The following is a 22000-nucleotide window of genomic DNA, read 5'->3' as shown; positions in this document are numbered from 1 at the left end:
GACCACCTCTCCTGTAAACCCTCTTCAGGTTCTAACCCGGCTATCTTTATATGCAGTATGAAGCACTAGAAAGAAAACCATCTTAGATTTAGGAATCCTTGATTTTCCTCCCGGAGTCAACCCTGACTAGTGCCATGACCTTAGAAAAGTCACCTGGTCTTGTTTCTTCATAACTCTTGCCAACCATTATCTTATGAATTTTATTTTAGGTGTTGACTTTACAAAGTACTTCTACCCCTAGCTTTGTAACTACTTAGATGTTAATTTTGACATGGTATAGATAATATTTGGAGTCCTAGAGGACACTTAATACCATCCTAAATATCCCTCTTCTGTATAGAATAAATAATGTGGTTTACTGTGAACGCCAAAACTGGAAGAAAATTTTATTTCGTTTTAATAACAGTCTGTCAAAGTACAATTTGTTTTTAATATCTCTATAAGACTAGTCATTTCCCACACACACAGTATAAGCAATAGATGACACTTGATAAATACAAAAGAAAGAGTAGATGGCTTCTTTGATTGTTTCTAGCACTATTCTATGGTCCTCTATAAAGAAAGAACATATGGGCTGACAAGTAATGATGAATTGTAGAGTGCAGATACACCGAAGAGAAAATGCTTAATCATGAGTAGAGTAGGATAGAACAGAACGGTGTCATGCAAAAATCCTATGCCAGAACATTCTTCTTTTGTCTGTGCAGCTTGGTAGGCTATTTGCGTGCGTTCCTGCGTGCGTGCGTGCGTGTGTGTGTGTGTGTGTGTGTGTGTGTGTACAGAGAGAGAGAAAAAGAGAGAGAGAGAGAGAGAGAGAGAGAGAGAAATTTTTTTTCTAAATGAACGTTTTTTCCCCCAATATATAGAAGAGTATTGTTGTGTTTGCTTTTTTAAATGAATTGTCCAAATAAACAAGTTTTTAATTGGAGAAAGGCAAGAAAGTAGACACATGGAAATATTCTATAAATGAGAAGATTATTTCCAAAACTGTAACATATGAACAAGTAGATAGTGTCTGTATTTATCAATTTTTGTTAGAACTACTTGACTATATACAATAATCATAAAGTATATTTTTAAACTTTTAATTATTTGGGGGATGTAAGCAAAAAATTTCTTGTTGGTACATGGAATTAAAGTGGCTCACAATGACCAGTTATTATAAATTACTATGTGAATTTCCACATCCAAACATTAGCCAGTGATACGATAATAGTTTAATTCATGGCATATCAGCCTCTTTCATGGAAACCTGAAGTCTTCATGTAGTTGGGGAAAATGTAGCTTTAGGTAGACTTTTAGGCTCCATGACTTCTTACACTCAGAAATATTTGAAACCAAATAAATCCATTGGGTATCTGTCTCGTAAGTATAGAATATTTAAAATTAAGACTATCCTTATCAAATCCAGATGTCTTAGGTCTTTGCCTATTCCATATCTGCCTTTTATCCCTCCTATAGGATATTTAATAATGCTTTTGAGGTGTTACATAAGAAATAATGTACGCAGACATCCCAAAATTATAAAGAGACAACATATAAAATCTAAAATTATTAACACAGAAATTGGAGGGAACATTTTCTACTACAAATGAAAGTGTTTTAAATTATTGTCAAAACTAGGTTAATACTTTAATTTAAATAGATTGACTTTTGAATGTCAGCAATTAGAATTCTACCAATTATTATAAAATATGTTTCCAAATTTATAAACCTATAGCATTTGGGTAGATTGATCTTTGTTAAGTGCTGAGAAAACCTTGCCACAAAAGTTAAGAGTGTATGTCAGTCTGATGGGCAGAAAAATAGATATAAAACAATTTTGTCCAAATATAAAAGTACCGTTGTGTTATGATATGGATGATTGGAGAAAGTCCTTTATATAGTAACATTTAAAATTTTTTTACGTTAGCCTCTCTTTTCCTAAAGATAAAGCAATAAAGTATAGATGTTAGTAATACTTTGGTAAATATTGTTGGTTTATTTTTCTTTTAAAAGTTCCTGAAGGTAGGGATTTAGGAGGGAAATATGAGTCAAGTTATAAAAACATTCTTTTTACTTTGATAATTAGGTGGGTCTGTGATCTCATCCATTTGAAATTATTCCTTCTGACTAGATCACAGTATCTTCTTATGTTAATCTTGATTCTTGTCTATACCCTTTCTTATATCCTCTATGGAGAATCCATCCAACTCATTGGAATAATTCCCATTTTTCTTTTGTATCACAGAGATACTAATTACTTCTTGAAATACTGATATCTCTATTGTCTCATTCTTGCTACATTATCAGCCTACTTTCTTTTCTGATCACATATGCTTTCTTTTATAGCAAGAATGACAATATGGGTTTAATTCAGTTTTTCCAATTGTTTGTCAGCTGGTTAAGTCACTGAACAATAACCATATATCAAGAGTATCAGTGTTGTATAATTCTTAAAACTCACTCTCCCAGCTTACAAATCTGACTGTGTGAGCAGAACTTGAAGTCATTTTGTATTTTTGTCTATTTTATAGTTCACTATGTACCTTGTTCTCTGTTCACCCCAGCTCCCTTTCCCCCCATTTACCTAGTGGCTAATCCTCTGATGATATTATGTCTTTGTTTAATTATAGGATTATAAGTTTCCCATACATAAGTAGTCTGATCCTCAGAAAGTTGACATAATCAATAACTAGTCACTTAATGCATTTGTAATTTGGAAGCACCTATCATACCATGCATTCAGCTTATGGAGTCTTGGATACCCCCGCTTCCCCACCATTTCATAATGAAACAGATGAGCATGACGTTGATTTAAATATACTTTGTACTTTCATTTGATTATCTTATTTGATCACCATAAGTCCCCCTATGAGAGAAGTAAAGGTATGCATTATTAGGGAAACATGAGCTTTCTTTTTTGGAATAGAGTGGATTAAAAGAGGTGGTTCATATGGGACAGAAATTTTACAAACTTAGATACCTTTGACTTAAGTTGGAGTGTTAATAAACTAAAGAGTAGCATGGATGAGGGAGATAATTATGAAAGCCATTTGAAATTTCTTTGAACAAGAAAGTTCAAGGAAATACTTTCACTTTCTTAACTATAGTACCAAATAACTATATAATTTATCTTGTACTTAATTTTACTAGAATTTTGTGAAGGGAAGACAAAACAAACATAACTTTACATACCTTTATGTTTATGTATTTATATTTTAAAGATTACAACCAGTGTACTGTAGACAGTTGTCAAAACTAATCCAAATTATTTTCATTCCTTTATATACCCTTGCTCCCTATTTTCTCAGAAATACTTTTAAGGATTTTTTAAAAACTATATCCATTTACCCAACATGTTATGCTTTTTTCTGTCAAAATCTCTACCATCAGCTTCCCAGTAAATAAAGAATTAAAAAAAAAAGAACAGAATATTAAACTGGAGCCTAAAGTTTCAGATGTGCATTTTTGCCTTCTGAAAAAAAAAATTGAAACTGAAGGTATTTCAAAAGTTACTAAGACAATTAAATTACACTTTTCCTTAAGGAATTCCAATTTACTGTGACATGATAAAATTATTTGGATACAATGGAAACTACATTGAATTTAGATAGATAACAATAACAACTAGCATTATTATAACAGTTTAAGATTTGCTTCTCGTGTTTTTTCATCTTCTCATCTGTAAATAGCTATATAGAAATAAATAGTTTAACTTGGGGAAATTCTTAGAGATTTTTCTCTATGCTTTTAATATATCTATTTCCCAATAAATTTCTATCTCAAGATAAGCCGCAATATATGATTAAATTGTGAGGGAAAGCTGAAATGAATGCAGTGGCCAGATTCTCAGTGAAGTTTAGTCAAGGAGTAGGTAAGTCTTGAATAGTATATAAGATAGAAAGAATATATATTATACTATGAAGAATGAAGTTTATATATTTATTTTATAATAGAATTTTGATGTTAATGATAAGGCTCATAGGATTTAATTCTTCAGTGACATATATAATTTTATAATTTTGTGTTTACAAGCTAGAATAACTGAGGATAAAATATTTATTTTTCATAGCTATGAAGCTTATGACTGCTCTGGTGAATGTTGCCTTAAACCTTAGTATTCATCAAGATAACACACAAAGACAGTATGAAGCAGAAAGAAACAAAATGATTGGTAAGAGAGCTAATGAAAGGCTGGAGTTACTACTTCAGAAACGCAAAGAGGTAAGCTAGTATTAAGATGTAACTGAAATAATTGGTTTCCTTATATGTATTTAAAGATATTGATTCCCTTCACCCCCCTGAATATTAATTTTGTTAATTCACATTATAAAGTTAATTTATATTTTTATGAAGTTTTTTAAAATTTAAAATTAATACTAAAGGAAGCATGGTTTAACAGATATTTGGATTCAAAGTTTTTAGATTAAATCTTGATTCAAGTCTTATGCACTTTGTAGCAAGTCACCTTCAACTACAACTGAAGGATTTGAATTAGATAATCTCTTAAATCCCATCTAACTTTAAAATCTATGAAAAATAGAAATTATTTAAAAATTTTAATCATATTTTCTTATTAATAATTATTATAAGCTATAGGTACTTCATGTTTGTGATATATTATCATTTCTATACCTAAAATTATTTCAGGTTAGAAACTGTACAGTTTTTTAAACTGTCTTTGGAATCCAAATGCCTTTTAAAATTACTTATTAAAGATATATCCATTAATGTAGTTTGACAGTTTCTAAAAAAAAAAGTGAATACTATTTCAACATACGAGGTAATAGTACTAATTGGTTTCTATTTCAGCTTCAAGAAAATCAAGATGAAATTGAAAACATGATGAACTCTATTTTTAAGGGTATATTTGTTCATAGATACCGGTAAGAGATTGGAATAACAATTAAAGCAATTGGTGTTTTCTTAACCTATATCACATTGTCTCATTTAAAAATTTTCTTTTTGACACAATGAATTTTCTTAATTATTTTAATTAAGGCTATTTTAAGGAATGCTTAATAAGTTCTTAAAATATTAAGTTTCAGCATATATACTGGAATGGCTTTGCATAGGAATGATGGGCTTTGTTGCTATTGTCCAAGGACTAGCTTAGGAAAGTTGAGAAAGGCTCAGGATGCAGAACATAATTTTATCAGCTACAACAAACCTTAAAAACATTATTTACTGTTATAAGTTTTCAGATGGATGAAAATCACAGCACCATGAAGTATTAGAAAGCTTGATTAAAGAACACTAGAATTTTTTTCTTCATTTATCTCTTCAAACTGATCTTCTGTCATAAATATAGCTAAACACTTTGCCGGGAAAATAAGTTGAATTTATTCCAAAGATTCCTAACTTAGTGTCCAAAAACTTGACTTTTAATATTTGATACTATGTTTTTGTATAAGTTTTTTCATTGTAATCATGTGTGTCTTATTTTGTTTATTTCAAAACTTTGTTCAGCGAAAGGGATCGTAGACTTCTCCAGACTGTCATAAGGGGGATCCATGATACAAAAAAAAAAGATTCAAAACTCTTATTCAAGCTGTATATCACTGATTCTTTCGGTATATAGTAATTTTATATAAGATTGTAATATTCTCTCTGGATGGAGAGAGTATATTCTAAATTGATATATTTCTTTGTGAAAACCTTTTTTTTTTTTAATCGGAGGAAGATGTGTTTCTGGGCATATGGAATCAGTATAGCATGACTTTGTCTAGTAAGCAAAATTATGATCAATGTATATGAATGTCGATACAGATGAAGAAATCAATTTGGGTTAAAGAAATGGGGAGAAGCATGTTCTTTGTTAAAAAAGACAGGAAAGATTATAAATTTTGGGAAGAGGATTTCAATAAAGAAGGATCCTGCTAATAGGATTACCCTACTGAAACAAGAAAGTCAGGGTTCTTCACAAAGCCATTCACAACAATATAAGCTGCTCTATCACCTCATAAGAACATACCTGTTCTTATAGCAGCTGACTGACCCATGGAAACAGGGTCATCTTTAGGAGAGACCATACATAACTTTGTAATTTCAAGCACACACCTACTCAAAAAAAAATCTTCCCATCTCCATGATGATGTCTATACTTCTTTTTATAAGGGCCAATTTGAATTTTCTACAATTAGAAATAGAAACCTAAAATATTCATACAATGAAGCTATATCCTTACTAGATTTTTTACATTAAATAATCTGGTTCTGTTTAGCCCAGTTCATGTTTTTTATTATCATTATCTTTGCATAGATTGTATTGCCTCCATTACTTTGGGTAGGGTTTTTGTGAGCACAGACTTGGCATTTTTCATTTTTGATCCATAACCTCTATCACACTATCTACCACAGTAACCAATAATAAATATTTTTTATATCATATTAAGCTTAATTGAATTTATTTAAGGTAATATCATCAGTGATCAAAATTAATTTGTCATTAAGTCCTTTCTTGTATTGCTAGGGCAGAGGGAATAAAGAGAGAAGTAGCAAAATAAGTGAAACTAAAGTAGAAGAAATAAAAGGTGCAGCAAGGGGAAATTGAGGGAAGACAAGAGCCTGAAATGACTTAAAATTTTTAACCTTTTATATCAAAACATGATGGCATCACCAAGAGAAATCAAACATAGAAAGAAGTCATTTGAGAGTAGGGGGAGATGATTCTCCCTGGAATGCTGTCATGGAGGAAATACAATGCAAGACCAAGTCAGGAAAGGAATATAAATTTATGTATGTGGAAACATCCTATAAATATTTCTTTTTATATATGAACTTTAATAATTACATCAAGGACCAGAATGTTGGATAACTTCCTAAACAGGATGCTCGTATTTCACACATGAATCTATTTAAATAATGATGTCCAGTCTATAATATTCAGACTTCTTTTTTAAATAATTTATAGTAATCATTGATTAAACTCTAGAATTGAGAAGGAAAATGGATTTATTTTGTAAGTTTCCATTGTGGTTTTAATGCCCTCAATCTTCCCCTTAATTCAGTAGAACAATTTTTAATAGTAGACTCTTGGTGGTGTTCCACAGTTCTGCATTATAGACTACTATAGTCAAGTGATGTTTCTTAAAAAGCCATCAGATAAATGAATGGCCAGAAAAAATCCTTTGATTCAGTCACATAACAAAAGAGAGGAACTAATAAAAATAATAGATTGTTGATACACACAAAATGTGATAAGACTATGAGGAAGTCTCCCAGCACATTTGTTGAACTCCCTAAAGAAGATGTATTATTGTATTGCATATATTAGTCAAAGAAGATGAAATCCAGCATGATTTGTTTAAGATCTACATTTCTGGAGGGAATACGCACATTGATGATACACTGAGTACATAGAAGTATTAAATTATATCTCTACTTCACTACTACAGAATTAAATATCACAAAAAGTTTTAAAAATTTTTAAAGAAAAATAGTATTACTTGATTTCAACTTATTATAAAGTAGTAGTCCTCAAAACTAAATAGAACATGGGATACAATAGATGAAAAAGAATCAGAAACAATTGAATTCACTAACTTATATTTTGACTAACCCCCAAAACCTAAGTTACTTAATGAAGAACTCCATATTTGACAAAAAACTGCTAAGGAAAACTGATAAGCATCTTGGCAGGAACTGCGCTTAGACCAATATATGACACCAATATTACAATGTGCTCAAAATGGTTTGCTTTTAATTAAAGGGTCTTTTGTGGCCCTACATCTCTATGTCATTAATATTTCTTTTAAAAAATAACTGCAAGTTTCTGGATAAGATTAACACCACTTAGGAACTTATACAACAACAAAAATTATATTTTAACAAAGAAAAAACTTGTTAATGTTATTAAATATATTCCTGAGACAATTGTCTGAATGATCACACCACCTACTTACCAAAATTAAAAACATGCAGAAGAAATGAGGAAAAATGCAACATAAAATTACTTGATGAATCATTTAAATAAGTAATTAAAAGAAAAAATGGAGAGCACTAAATAACATCAACATTAACTATAATTTCACTCAGAAGTTAACTAGTATAAATCAGTTTCCACAATAAGGAGACTTATAGAATACAAAAAAACCCATTAATCAACAAATATCTGAATAATTTGCCATATTGTAATGATAGCTTTTACATAAAACTTTAAGTTTCCATATGTTCTCTTGATTCATTTCTTGGAGATCAGTGGCTGTCAAAAGGTAACACTGCATTATCATACAAATTAATTTATAAAATTATAGGAAGAATTAAAACCTATTATTCCATTCTCGAAAAATTTTAAAAGAACTAGATTAGATACCTTTCACTACTGTTTCTAGAGGTTTATTTCTCATCCATGAAAGTGATAGAAGTCATCCCCCCCACAAATAAAAGTACAGTGTCAGATACCTGAATTCTAAAAGCTTTTGCAAAATTAACACATCTTGGATGAGAAAGAAATGACAACTTTTTTTATCCTCAGTAAATAAGTAGGTAGTGATAAAAATAATTTTTAAAAGGAAGAATTACAAAGTAATGACAATGAAATATTGCTCCAAAGACTAATAATTTAGATAAAAACAACTCTTGAGTTCTCACTTCATGCCCAGGAAGGAATATGGCAAAAATGATAAGATAGAAGACAATGTGAATGAAGTGGTAGAAATATTGATAGAGTCACACAGTTTTGAAGAAGACATGAAGTATCCAGATACTCTGGAGAGTGATTTAGAATCATGCTGAGAACATGCACTAATGTCTGTAATCCAATAAAAAGAAAGACTTGTATACCATACTACACATCACACAACAAGAAACAATAAAGATAAGATATTATCAGTAAATAAGCAAGGAGATCATATGATAGAATATTAGTGTTAGAAGAAATACATTTTGTTAATGAATTCAAAATCTTGAGAATAATCATATTTTCTGTAGTTATCATGCATGTAATACAATATGTCCAACATTGAACTAAATAAGCGTCTTACAATGATCTCATTTGATCCTCTAAACAGCTCTGGGAAGGTAGATGCTATTATTATTATACACATTTTACATTAAGTGACTCGTCCAGGATCCCACAGTAAGTGTCTGGGTCATATTTGAACTCAGTACTTCCTTAATCCAAGCCCAGCACTACATTCCTAGCACCACCCAGCAGTTGTAGAATGTAATGTAGAAGCAAACAACTGAGAAAACAATCAACATTAACTATAACAATGAAAATACGATGTAAACAGAAAATATAGCAACTGTTAAACAATTATAAACTAGTGCAATGAAAAATGTTTCTATAATTGCATTGAATTTGACCTTTTAGAAAAGCTATCAGCCTGTACTTTTCTCCTTTTTTTACAGGGGTGAAAAATGAGAATATGAATAGAATTTGACATGTTTTCACTGTTACATAATAAATGAACATGACTTCCCATAATTTATTTGAGCAATTTAAACTTTTTGCCTTAACATTTAGTCTTGTCTTCATAACATTTATAGATTCTCACCCTCTTTGTGTTATGACTTCATTTCAAACTCAATTTTTTTCTAAACTAAAACTAATTTAAAATAAGTTCACAAGTGAATTCTACATATGAATGCCTATAGAATTGTTGAATGGTTTCTAAACAGTACCAATGTCAACTTGTGTTTAATATTTCAGTAAAACCTTGTTGCAATTATATTATAGTATATTGTTTTAATATGAAGGCTGAATAAGAGTAGTTACATGAATGAACTATGAACAATGAACTTAACATTATAGTTGATAGTAAATTAAAGTATTCTGAAAATATAGAGCAAAAAGAAGTAACCCAATTAGATTAAATTTTTGGACAAGAAAGTAAAATTTAGATATGAGGGAAAAAATCAGCAACAGTAAACACCCTTATTAATTTATAATACAAAGGAGAAAATACACCACTATCATGTGTTATAATAAAAACAGTGCTGTTGAAAGGAACTTTATTATGATAAGAAATTGCGAGTTAAATAAGACCTTTCAATGTAATATCAGAAAAATAATCATGATTTGATGATAGTATAAAGGGAATTTATGAAAAACCTAAAACCCTGGTAATGGGTGATGCCATTCCTAGTTGTAAATTTATTTTTACTGATTCATAAAATAAGGGATTATCCCTATTTATGCCAGTCTTATTTTAAAAAAAAATCTTTATACCACAATAGATTCACTTATCCTTGCAATTCATATGATATAAAAACATCTCACTTGTTGCCATTTCTTTACTCATTTATTTGCTTACCACCTTATTTAGTCTTAGCCTTGAAGTCTCTCAGAATCCTGGCAACCACTTCATAGAGAAAGCCTTACTATAGGGAGAGTATAACAAAAATAGAAAGGTGAGTAGATTACATGATATAAAGTGATGTCTGGAGGAATCTGAAAGGTATAAAAGAAGCACCCTCAACTTTATTCATATAAGAGATTATCTTTGGTAACGTATTCTAGAAAGGGAGGTTTCAATTTACCTTCATTTGAATATAGCTATAATCTTAAGTACTTGAGTTTGCACTAGAATCCTGCAAGCAATATTTTCAAATTTCAAATGCTGTTATCCAGCAGTGAAGTTGCAAATGTTCACTTATGATTCATGAGATAGGAGAGCAACTTACATGAATAGAATAGACTGATGAACAAAGAACTGAATATCTAGAATGCATGAAGAGATGGTCCAATACATATATCACAGGCATAGGAAATACATATAATGAGCAGTGTAGAATTAAATGTCAGAGCATCTTCCATAGCAAGATGGTGAACGTGTTACTACAGTTTTAACCATCATTACCATCAACAAATATTTGCCAATATCTGTTATGTACTACATAGTTGGACATGGTCTCTATCCTCAAAGCTAAAGAATGTGAGAAGTACCAAAAAAAAAAATACATTGAAGTATTCCTAAAGAGAATAACTGCTCTAGGATTTCATGGAAAGGGTTGCCACTTAAGATTTTCTAGATTGTGTACAACTTAAAGTAGCCTAATCTATTAAGGAAAATGAAAAAACCTCAGCCAAATTGTAGAACAAAACAGTCTTTCCAATTTGAGGGAAAGGTACCCAAGCTTCAATTAAATATATTATTAAATAAATTAACGCAAAAGGGTTTCAGTATATTAGTAATGGAGCAAATGTGTTATGGCCACATCATGGAAAGCTATCTCAACTAATTTTTTTTAAAATTATATAGTGTTGGAAATTCTTATTGACATAATATGCACAATTTAATTTTTTAACCAATTTTGGAGTAATCCTGATAAATCTGATAAGCCTTAAAAAAGTCATAAAGTGCCTAGATATGTCTATATGAGAAACATTTATTTAATAATGGGATTTGCCATAATAATGTTCTTAATTTAACATGGAAAATCCTGGAACATATTTGTTGCAGAAAATGAGGTTCTACTGTAATGGTCTTCTATGTGAAGAAAAGATGGTAGATGCTAGGGATTATTGTAGAGAAAGTCAGCAAGTCTTGGAAACTAATTAGCTAAGACAGAAGAGTACATTGTTAACATTGACTTGGAGTTTATAAACTTGAGTGTCTTTTGGAAGGATGGTGGTGCCCTCAACAGGAAGGAAGGTTGGCCAAAAGATGGTTTTAGGGAAAATGATATGATGATTTGTAAATGTTGTTTTACTATTATAATGGAAGTAGAGTCCAAGGGGATAATGCAAGGACTTAGTTATTAAAAGGAGCAATCTTTCCTCTCAGAAGAATAAGCAGTGGCTGTAATGTGTTTTAGAGAGACAGAGAGACAGAGAGACAGAGAGAGAGAGAGATTTCCTGAGGATAAGACCTGAATATTGAAGAGTTCTTTCTGTTTCATTTTAAATAATCATTGACCAAGTAGGGGAAAGTGAGAAAAGAATAAGTGAATAAGTTTTAGAATTTAGCTTATTGTCACTTTTTCTCTAATTTTCTGCCTTAGGAAAAACAGAAAATTTTCTTAAATGTCATACTGACTGACATTTTTTAAAATGTCAGTATAATGGAGTAATGGTAGACTGATATCTTTTTATATATTATAAGAATAATTTGTCAAATTACTATAAATCTTTGGTGTTAATATCAGTAATTGATTGCCCTATTCTGTTGCCTGCCACATATTTTCCTATATCCAAGGAAATATAATTAATGTTCCATTTCTTATTTTTTGCTCTGCATGGAGAAGTAGCGTGGTGTAATGGATAGAGAACTAGCATCAGTCAAGAAGGCCTGAGTTCATATTTCAGCCTCTGCCACATACAAGTTTTGTGACCCTGGGCAAGTCACTCAACCACTCAGTGCCCTAGGCAACTGTGTAAAACTAAACTGTGTCATCTGCAGTGTGGAAATTCCTCACTAAGATAAAATCACAAGTTTGGAGAAGAAATAGTTCCTTCTTCATCTGAATTTATATTTCTTTCATGCACTTATTCACTCATTCATTGTTGGTACTTAGAAAGATACACAATCAAAATTCAAATTCGAAAATGTGAGCAAATTGTAAATAGAAAATGTGAGCTCCTTTATTTGTAGAGTGTTTCTTTGCAGTTGCTCATTTGGTCTAAGGGATCATTAAATAATTACTGTTTGAATTTGGGGTGGTAGAATTACGTCTTATTTTAATGTTTTCAAAAACATAGTCTCTTTGCCCTCTAGTGATGCAATTGCTGAAATTAGAGCCATTTGTATTGAAGAAATTGGAGTATGGATGAAAATGTATAGTGATGCTTTCCTAAATGACAGTTATTTAAAATATGTTGGCTGGACTCTTCATGATAGGGTAAGTAACTGTGCTATAAAATCCATGTGGGAGATGTTTTATTACCTTTTTTATTTGTTAGTATGGTAGCCATATTTAATCTTATAATTCTAGGAGTTGTGTTAGTATTTAAATTTATCTTTATAGTTGTGAACATTTTTAAAGTATTTAAAAGCAGTCATTCACATATTATACATTGTACTACTGAGATACATACACATAAACCAAAACCCTTTAGTATTTTTTTCATTTAATGTTTTCCCAAATATGTGAAATAACAATTTTTAATATTTGATTTTCTAAAATTTTGAGTCCCAAATTTTCTCACTTCTCTTCTTCAACTCTGAGATATGACAGCCAACTTAATCCAGTTTATACATGTGTGATCATGCAAAGCATATCTCCATATTTGTCATGCTGTCAAAGAAGACTCATATAAAATAATAGCAAACGCACACACAATAATAGTAAAGTGGAAAATAATATTCTTTTACCTGTATTCAGACTCTATAAGTTCTTTCTCTGGAGATATATAACATTTTTCACCATGGGACCCCTTGTAATTGTCTTAGATTGTTTTGCTATCCTTTCAGTATTTAATAAAAAGATGGACTGAATCCCAAGAAGGCCTAATACTTTGGGTAAAAATCTTGTCTTTGCTGAGTCTGAAGAAATAACTAATTACAAATTCCTTTTCCAGGATAGCATTTCAAAAGTTTAATGAACTCTTTGATTCATTGTTATACTAATTAAGGGTCATGGGGACAAGATCATTTGAACCCTGATTTCATCAGCATTGATAACTACCTATGAAAAAAATCCCTCTAGGAATGCTGGTCTGCATTTGTTCCATATCTTAATAGAGAATTGCTAAGGGTTTTGAGAGATGTCCTAAGGTCACATAAGCCAATATATGTCAGAGGCAAGACTTGAATTCAATTACAGAAAGCTGTCTCTTTATTTAAAACATAATGAACATTTAATTATACATAATAATGCACTGTGCAAAATGATATCAATACTTTAGGTGTTTAGAGAAGCTGGCTTCAGGGTTATATGGAATGGGATAACTTGGGAAAAAGGTGACCCTTCTTATCTCTCCATTAAATTTTCTTTGTCTATAAAAAATAAGAATATTTCCTGTCATGTAATAGATATTTTATACATGTGTTTACATGTTCTTATTTTACAGGTATAAAACATCAGCCTTATCCAGGCATACTCTTTTATAGCTCCTCTTTATATCCAGGTCTTATTCCTTAGCACTGTGGTGCTACACTTCTCAGTTCCAGCCTAGACTGTAGTTATTGTTATTTGCTTTCAGGAGAAGGAAATTGTTTTTTCCTCATTAGAATGCAAACACCTTTTTTTGGCTTCTGGTCAGAATATTCATCTTGAAAGTTACTTCACTGATTAGCTTAGCTTATGAGATTTTCTCCTTTAAAAAATCACAAAATCTTTGTGTGCTTTAGAGAGTTCCTAATGAAATCTCCCATTGGGTTCAGAGATTCTCAGAAATCTGCTAGAAAACTTTTAGTTACAGAGGATTTATTGGCTAGAATGGGAATCCTTTCAGCTTTTCCACAGTTTTTCCCTCATACTGAACTATTCCAAATAAGATTCTCTGTATTATGATCACTTGACTCTTCTACTTTGCTTTGGTGGCCAATGCAACTCTGACTCTGTCTTAACAATGTTATCACTACATGTTTCCTTTCTTTTTAACCTTACTTTTTGGCCCTTTTTCCAGACCCTTTTTTTTTCCCTGATTCTGTAAAAGGAGCAAGATACTAGAGTAGAAAGAACAGTGGACAGGAAGTTAGCAGATCTGATTCAAGTCTCAGTTCAGTCTTTCTGAGCTGAAGCAAGGCATTTTACCTCTATCACTTTCATTTGCAGGCCCAGGGTCAATGGAAGTAGAGCAGTTTGTAAACTTATAAAAGATATAGATAAATGTACATTTATCATCATCATCATCATTTTTATAATATTGAATTTCTTTTATCAAGGTTTTGCTTTAACTTTTAATTATAGTTTCTCCTATTGGTCTATGACTCCTAGTCCACTACTCCAGATAATCCAAAATTGTCTATATCGTGCTCTTTTTTTCTATCTAAAACATAATCCACATGCCCTAAAACAGGCAAAATTAAAAACCTTTCATTCATCACAATAGTGACCATTGGTTTGTTAAATCAGTTGAATTCAATTTACTTTTTACTTCTATAATAATTCTTCCAATCTCTCCTGCCCTTCTCCCCCTTCAGTTATTCAAAGTCTACATTTATATTGTTTATTTAAATTTAATTGTTTGTTATATTAAAATACTCAGAAAACTCCTTCTCTCCTTTTACTCTCCACTTCTTCCCCCCATTAGAGGAAGTAAAAGATAACACACATGTATAAAACTGCCTTACTGATTTCTGCATATCAGTTCCTCCTCAGGAGGTGGACATACACAAGTCATTCTTCAAGTAGTATTACATTTTAAAAAACTATTATTCTATTTAAAAACTCCCAATTTTACCTCCTTTAAATTTTAAAATATTTAGCTCTAAATCTCCTAATCTTTTGTTTGAATTTTATCCTTGCTTCTTGACTAGAGCATTTTGGTTTTAGACTAGAACTAGTTAACTAGTCACCATAGGGGATAGGAATATAGATAGGCCTTTTACCTATTTACATATGGATTTCTGCAATTACAAAGAAAGTTTCTAAAGAATCCAAGGTTATATATGAGAGAGAGAAAGAGAGAGAACACCTATTGTGCTAATTGTCACTGGTTATATGTATTTTAAGAAAATTATCTTACTTTCAAATAACTGAAATTTTCAATTAATTGTAAAATGTTTGAAAAAATGAAATCTAAATGTAACTTATTTTGTCACCATTCATTCTAGTCTAACTTTATATTTCTACAACAAATTAAAATATAACAAATGACAAAACTAGAATATTTTACTTAGATTTCCTTTAAAATTATATGCTTTTCTATTTGCTCATGATACTGACTAAGCCTATTGTGTTTTTGTGTAGCAAGGTGAAGTCAGGCTGAAGTGTTTAAAAGCTCTCCAGAGTCTGTATACCAATAGAGAATTATTCCCCAAATTGGAATTATTCACTAACAGATTCAAGGTATGTATAAAAAAATATGATGTGGGAAAGATCATAATTTTCATAATCTAATTGTTATTAGTGATTGTTCTACTTCTTCATCACTTTAATAGTTGATGTGTCTAATGTGTAGGAAATAATATTATTATAATAATAATTCCTTAATGCAGTTCTTCCTCACTTTAGGTGCAGAACTATATTTTCAATCTGTACTTGTAAAACAATATATTTGGAGGGCTTAGAAAAAGGGATTTAGTTTCAAGCCCAAAAGATTTGTTTCGTAAGAATTCACAATGTTTGGTAAATATAAAATTTAGGGAAATGGCTCCTTTCTATTCACTTTAAGATTACAAAAACAGACTTTTAAAGAACATACTTAATAAAGTATTATATACCTTTAGAGATTTAAGGTTTGTTTCATTTTGTAATGTTCGTGTACTAAATTAACATGGAAGAAACACTGAAAATACAAATTTCAATGTATTATATCTGGTGAAGGACACTTGAGATTAAATATGCAAATGAGAAGTATTTAGATTTCATGGTACTGAAAGTTATGATCCTTTCTTCCCTTAAAGTGAAATATGGAACTTAACACATTTGGCACCAAACCCTAACCTTTTTTTTTTTCACATATTCCCACCTGTGAAGGTACTTTGCTTTAATAAAGATGAAATAAGAGAATCCAAACTTAGTTAAATAAGGTAAAAAAGTAATTTTCATTTATATAATTTTCAGGTTAGCATACAAATACACCTATTGTGGAAGTGAGATCTTTTAGGCTTTATAATTCCAAATCATAAAGGAAGAAGGGAGGTAACTTCCAGCACTTGTTGGGGGTTAAATATGTTACATTCCTTCTAAGCTAATGCAATAGCAACTTTCCTTAAGTTGTCTGTTTCCCAAATGATCAACATTTTAGTATTTGATTGGAAAATAAAATGAGGATAATACTAAAGTATTCAAACTTGTTCAGCCTAAGTTGTTAAAAATTCCTGGTAACTGGAATTTGTTCCATTACTCTTGAAGTTTCCAAGTTACAAACTATATTAATTTTTTTTAATTAAGCACACTACTGCATCATTAATAAAGAGGTGGTTATGAATTGTTTTGTTATACTTTGGAAAGGTATTTTTCTATTTAGGTCCTGATTATGGAAGCTTTCTGATTTAATTATATGCTCTCATACTCTTTTCTACAATTAGGTAGTACTGACCTTAGAGAATAAGAGTATATGTCTTTTCCCTTGTTAAATATGGGCATCTGTAGTAAGTAGCTTTCTCTTTATTCACTATACTGTGCCCTTCTGTACCTGGTAATGAATAGCATAGAAGTGTACTTGTCATGTCTAACAGAAAAAAAATGATTTTGTACTCACCAGTAACAAATATATGAGTTTGTTGTCTGAATTTTTTTTCCTGATTCTTGTCTAGGATCGCATTGTATCAATGACACTTGATAAGGAGTATGACGTTGCTGTGGAAGCCATTCGATTAGTTACTTTAATACTTCAGTAAGTATTTCAAGTGTTAATATTAATTTCTTGAATTTAGAAACCATCTTTATTTCAAATATAGTAATGTGCTTCTTAAGGGCTATGGTTGAAAGATAATTCTCTTTGCTGATATGAGAAGTTGGCATATAACAGTGATGGGAACCTTTTAGATATGGATTGCCAGGTCTTGCCTGCCTATTACACACACACTCTCTCTCTCTGTCTCTCTGTCTCTCTGTCTCTCTGTCTCTGTCTGTCTCTCTGTCTCTCTGTCTCTGTCTCTCTGTCTCTCTGTCTCTCTGTCTCTCTGTCTCTCTGTCTCTCTGTCTCTCTGTCTCTCTGTCTCTGTCTCTCTCTCTCTCTCTCTCTCGTCTCTCTCTCTCTCTCTCTCTCTCTCTCTCTCTCTCTCCCTCTCTCTCTCCCTCCCTCCCTCCCTCCCTCCCTCCCTCCCTCCCTCCCTCCCTCCCTCTCTCTCTCTCTCTCTCTCTCTCTCTCTCTCTCTCTCTCCTCTCTCTCTCTCTCTCTCTCTCTCTCTCTCTCTCTCTCTCTCTCTCTCTCTCTCTCTCTCTCTCTCTCTCTCTCTCTCTCTCTCTCTCTCTCCCTCCCTCTCCCTCCCTCCCCCTCCCTCCCCCTCCCCTTGGGCTGGGAGGCAGGTGATGTAGTAGGCTTGTGACAAGGCTAGGGAGGTGCAAGCATTCTGCTCCCCTCTCAGTAAAACCCTTTATTTATAGGAAAATATAACCCTCAGGTTAAATAACATTTACCCTATCACAAAGGGGGTATCCTCCAAATTAACCTTTTTAGCCAATAGTCTAGGGTTGAAGTCAGGTTTTTAAACTGAATGCAGGGCTGATTGCTTCCTCTTACATGCCACTATTATGTTGTCCAGAGCTTATAGCCCACCTGGTCTCCCTCAGGCAGGCACCCCTTTTAATGCAAATTGAAAAGGCTAATTAGAAGTGAGGAGAAGAAGAATGCAAATTAAGCCCAAGTTTTGCTTGTGAAAGAAAAGAAGATGGGGAAGAGAGCTGTAGAACTGGGAAGCCTAGCCTCAGGTTCATAAAACTTATTCCTAAATCACTAGACTACAGTTTGAACATTTTCAAAGTACAAAGTCAAAAGAAACATCCACAAATCCCCAAAATACTTTGTATAGTAAAGACACTGGTTGCTTCTGATAGTAAAAACATAAGTTGTTTTTGTTTCACTCAGGCCAAAGGTAAAGAAGAGGCCAGTGTATTCTGAATGGGTTGAAGCAATCTGGGCCTGCAAGGGATGCTGTCTTTCTAACTCCTACTGGGGAGAGGGAGAGGGGGAGGGGAGCCTCCCAGCTGCACCTCCCTCTGACTTTCTAGGTAGGACCTCTAGCAAACTCTATGATGCAGGGATAGGCACACTGGGTCCTTGAGTCCTTGGCATGTGTGCCCATAGAGAGGTCTACATGCATTCTATCTCTGGCACAAATGCCATCAGTTCACCATCATGGCCATATAGGATCCCACTAATTTTTCAATTGAAAGAAAAAAAGAAACCAAAACATTTGTTCTGATTTGTAACACATTATGTGCTCATTCAGATAAAACCCTGATTAATTTATTCTTTTTCATGATGAATAATATGCAAAATGGTGGTAGGGTTACAGAGCCATGGTCTCTTTATGGACACCTTGATATCACTGTTGGAACAAGATTGATGGACATAGACTGATAAAAAAGTAGCATACTAATTTAATATAATCTGGGTTCTAAGTTTGGGTGCCAATGTCTGGGAATCTGGGTTTTAATACAGAAAACAGGCTCACAGATTAAGGTATTTAAAAGTAATATGAATTTGAAATTATAAGACTTATTTTAGAAATTACTAAAGATAGAAGCCATGAATAACATAGGATCAGAGTAAAGTTATAATTCAGTAGATTTTTTACAGTAATATTTTCTTTGTTGTTGTTTCACTTTGTTCTACATTTTGTATTACCTTGTTTTGTCACTTCTGTTTAATAAAGAAGAAATTTAATTTCTTCTGTTTCTTATTACATAAACAGCATTCTTTTTTTCTTCCTCTGTATTACCTTGTAATTTTTTGTTGACAGTGTTTTAGTTGTCTTGTACTTTATAGGCTACTCAATGACAATGAATAAGGAATTCTAGAATTTGCCAGCTGGATGAGAATTCAGAGATAATCTAAATATATAAGATTCAAAAAGAGTGGATGAGTGAGAAAGCACTAATTTTTGCTTATTATATGCTGAAGGCAGCTAGAGTGCTGGGCCTATAGTCAGGAAGAATCATCTTCCTTCCTGAGTACAAATCTAGCCTCAGACTCAGTTGTGTGATCTCGGGCAAGTCATTTATTGCTTGCCATAGTTACTCCTGGGGAAGGAAATGGCAAACCACTCCAGTATCTTTGACACAAAAACCTCAAATGGAGTCCCAAAGAGATGGGCATGTCTGAAACAACTGAACCACAACAATGCTAAATGCTGGGACTATAAATAGACAAGGCAGTGCAATCCTTGCTGTCAGAGAGCCCACATGCTTAATTGAGGGAGATATTAATTAAAGGAAAATTCAAATGCAAAGCAAGTGAAAACTAAAAAACCCATTTGGGACTTCATTTGACTCTTAGAAGTGATGGGAAGATCACACAGTGCCAGATATCATGATGCTTATTTTGATTGAGTCACCCTGATTTAAATCCTAGATGATCCTAAGAAGCATTTGTTCAGTTCTGTACCATAAGGAGGCAAAGCGGTGTGCTTATAGAATATACTCAAATGTAATCTAATACAAATCTACTCATATTGTATAAGCTGAACCTGAGGCAGAAAAGTAAAATGGTTTCCCTACAGTCTGATGGCAAAGCTGGTATCCTCTTCTGACTATAGAAAAGCCTGCAAATGCCTGTATGACATAAGAGGAGGATTTTGTCAGTCAGGCTTTAGGTAATTTATCCAGATTGTTAAGGGTATTCAATTCTGATGCTCTATTCCACCACAAATGAATGGTAAATATCTCGATGTGGGCTTTAGGAATATTAAATCCAGGGATGGAAGAGACTAGAGTAACCAGTCAGTTAATAGTCCAAATATCAGATAATAAAAACCTGACATTAGAGTAATTGCAATAGGAATGAGAAGGAATAAAAGTTTGGGAGAGGCATTAAGAAAAAATTGGCAGGACATAGCAAGTGAATGGATACATTTGAAAATTCCTTCATTTCCGAGAAGACCCTCATTTCTCAATTCTCACTTATACCATGAAGGCTTGTGATTTCATCTGTTCTAGGAGCTCTTGCTAAGGAGCTCCTCCTATCAGTGTTATTATAAGGATGCTTATAATAACACTGTTCCCTGAGACTACTAGGTTGAATGATTTGTCCAGGTTCAGAAGTAGGATTACACATTATCTTTCTCACTTACAGGCTGGCTCTCTATCCACTACCCCAGCTGTTTGACTCTTCCAAATATATATACAACTCACTTAAAATTCATCTTGGTTACTTTGTCATTCTAATGCTTATACAATAAATATGTTTAGCTGAATAATGTGGAGTTTAACATTTTATATTTGTGTATTTTTCAGTGGAAGTGAAGAAGCACTTTCTAATGAAGATTGTGAAAATGTATACCATTTAGTATATTCAGCACACCGGCCTGTTGCAGTAGCAGCAGGAGAATTCCTTCACAAAAAGTGAGTTAACAGTAACCATGGACACTTTGTCATATTGCTAATTAGAGAAAACAAATGTCACAGGTATGGGAAACTAAGATATGGGTGGATTAGAGGGAATGCATTATTTAGTATCTTTTTAATTCCAAATCGCTTTCCACAATAGTTGTACCAATTCATAGGTCCACCAGTGACATCAATAAACTTGTTTTCCATACCTACTCCAACATGGTCATTTTCTTTTTTTTTTTTAATTCCTCTTTGGGAATCTTATGGATACAAGATGAATTCTCATATTTATTTTAATTTATATTTCTCTGGTTATTAATAATTTGAAGTCTTTTTCATGTGGCTATAGATAGCCTGTGTTTCTTCCTTGAAAACTGTCTCCAATCTTTGACCCTTTATTAAATGGGGAATAGCTCTTTTAAATAAATAAATTTAATAGTTTCTTGGAAATGAAACCTTGATTAGAAAAACTTAATAAAAATATTTTCTCCCAGTTATTGTTTCTTTATTCCTCTTATATTTATTATATTTCATTGTATAAAAACTTCAATTTTATGTAACCAAACCTATCCTTGTGATTTTCTGTCACCCTTTGTATCACTTCTTTAGTCATGAGTTTTTCTTTTATTTATTAATCTGACAGGTAATTTCATCCATATTTCACCAATTTATTTATAATATAAACTTGTACATATTGGTCACATATCCATTTAGGGCTTATTTGGTACAAGTTTTAGGATACTGATCTAAATATAATTTCTAAAATAATATTGTCTAGTTTTCCCAGATTTTTTTTTATCAAAGTGAGTCCTTTTTTCTGTTTATGTTTGATTTTACATTTTAAAAAACCTTATCCCAGCAGAATGAAAGCTGTTTAAAACTACTATTTCTTAAGTTTTCTCTTTTAAAATTATAGTGAAGACTAGCAGATAGCAATAGCTGTATATATATTCTTCCAAGTTGCACTT

General features: G+C 32.1%; 1 protein-coding gene across 7 annotated transcripts in view; it reads left to right on the top strand.

Moving 5' to 3' along the window:
- The window catches only part of STAG1 (STAG1 cohesin complex component), a 384901-nt gene that overhangs the window by 254449 nt on the left and 108452 nt on the right, over nucleotides 1-22000 (top strand). For all 7 annotated transcript variants that reach the window (XM_056793658.1, XM_056793654.1, XM_056793655.1 and 4 more), the window contains 6 exons: nucleotides 4055-4206; nucleotides 4795-4868; nucleotides 12644-12767; nucleotides 15783-15881; nucleotides 17294-17373; nucleotides 20937-21044. In XM_056793658.1, coding sequence (XP_056649636.1) covers nucleotides 4055-4206; nucleotides 4795-4868; nucleotides 12644-12767; nucleotides 15783-15881; nucleotides 17294-17373; nucleotides 20937-21044 — 637 coding nt within the window. The remainder of the gene's footprint in view (nucleotides 1-4054; nucleotides 4207-4794; nucleotides 4869-12643; nucleotides 12768-15782; nucleotides 15882-17293; nucleotides 17374-20936; nucleotides 21045-22000) is intronic.

This window comes from Monodelphis domestica, chromosome 4, assembly GCF_027887165.1.
Source record: "Monodelphis domestica isolate mMonDom1 chromosome 4, mMonDom1.pri, whole genome shotgun sequence".
In the NCBI taxonomy this organism is placed as follows: Eukaryota; Metazoa; Chordata; class Mammalia; order Didelphimorphia; family Didelphidae; genus Monodelphis; species Monodelphis domestica.
This window is presented reverse-complemented; position numbering and strand designations above follow the sequence as displayed.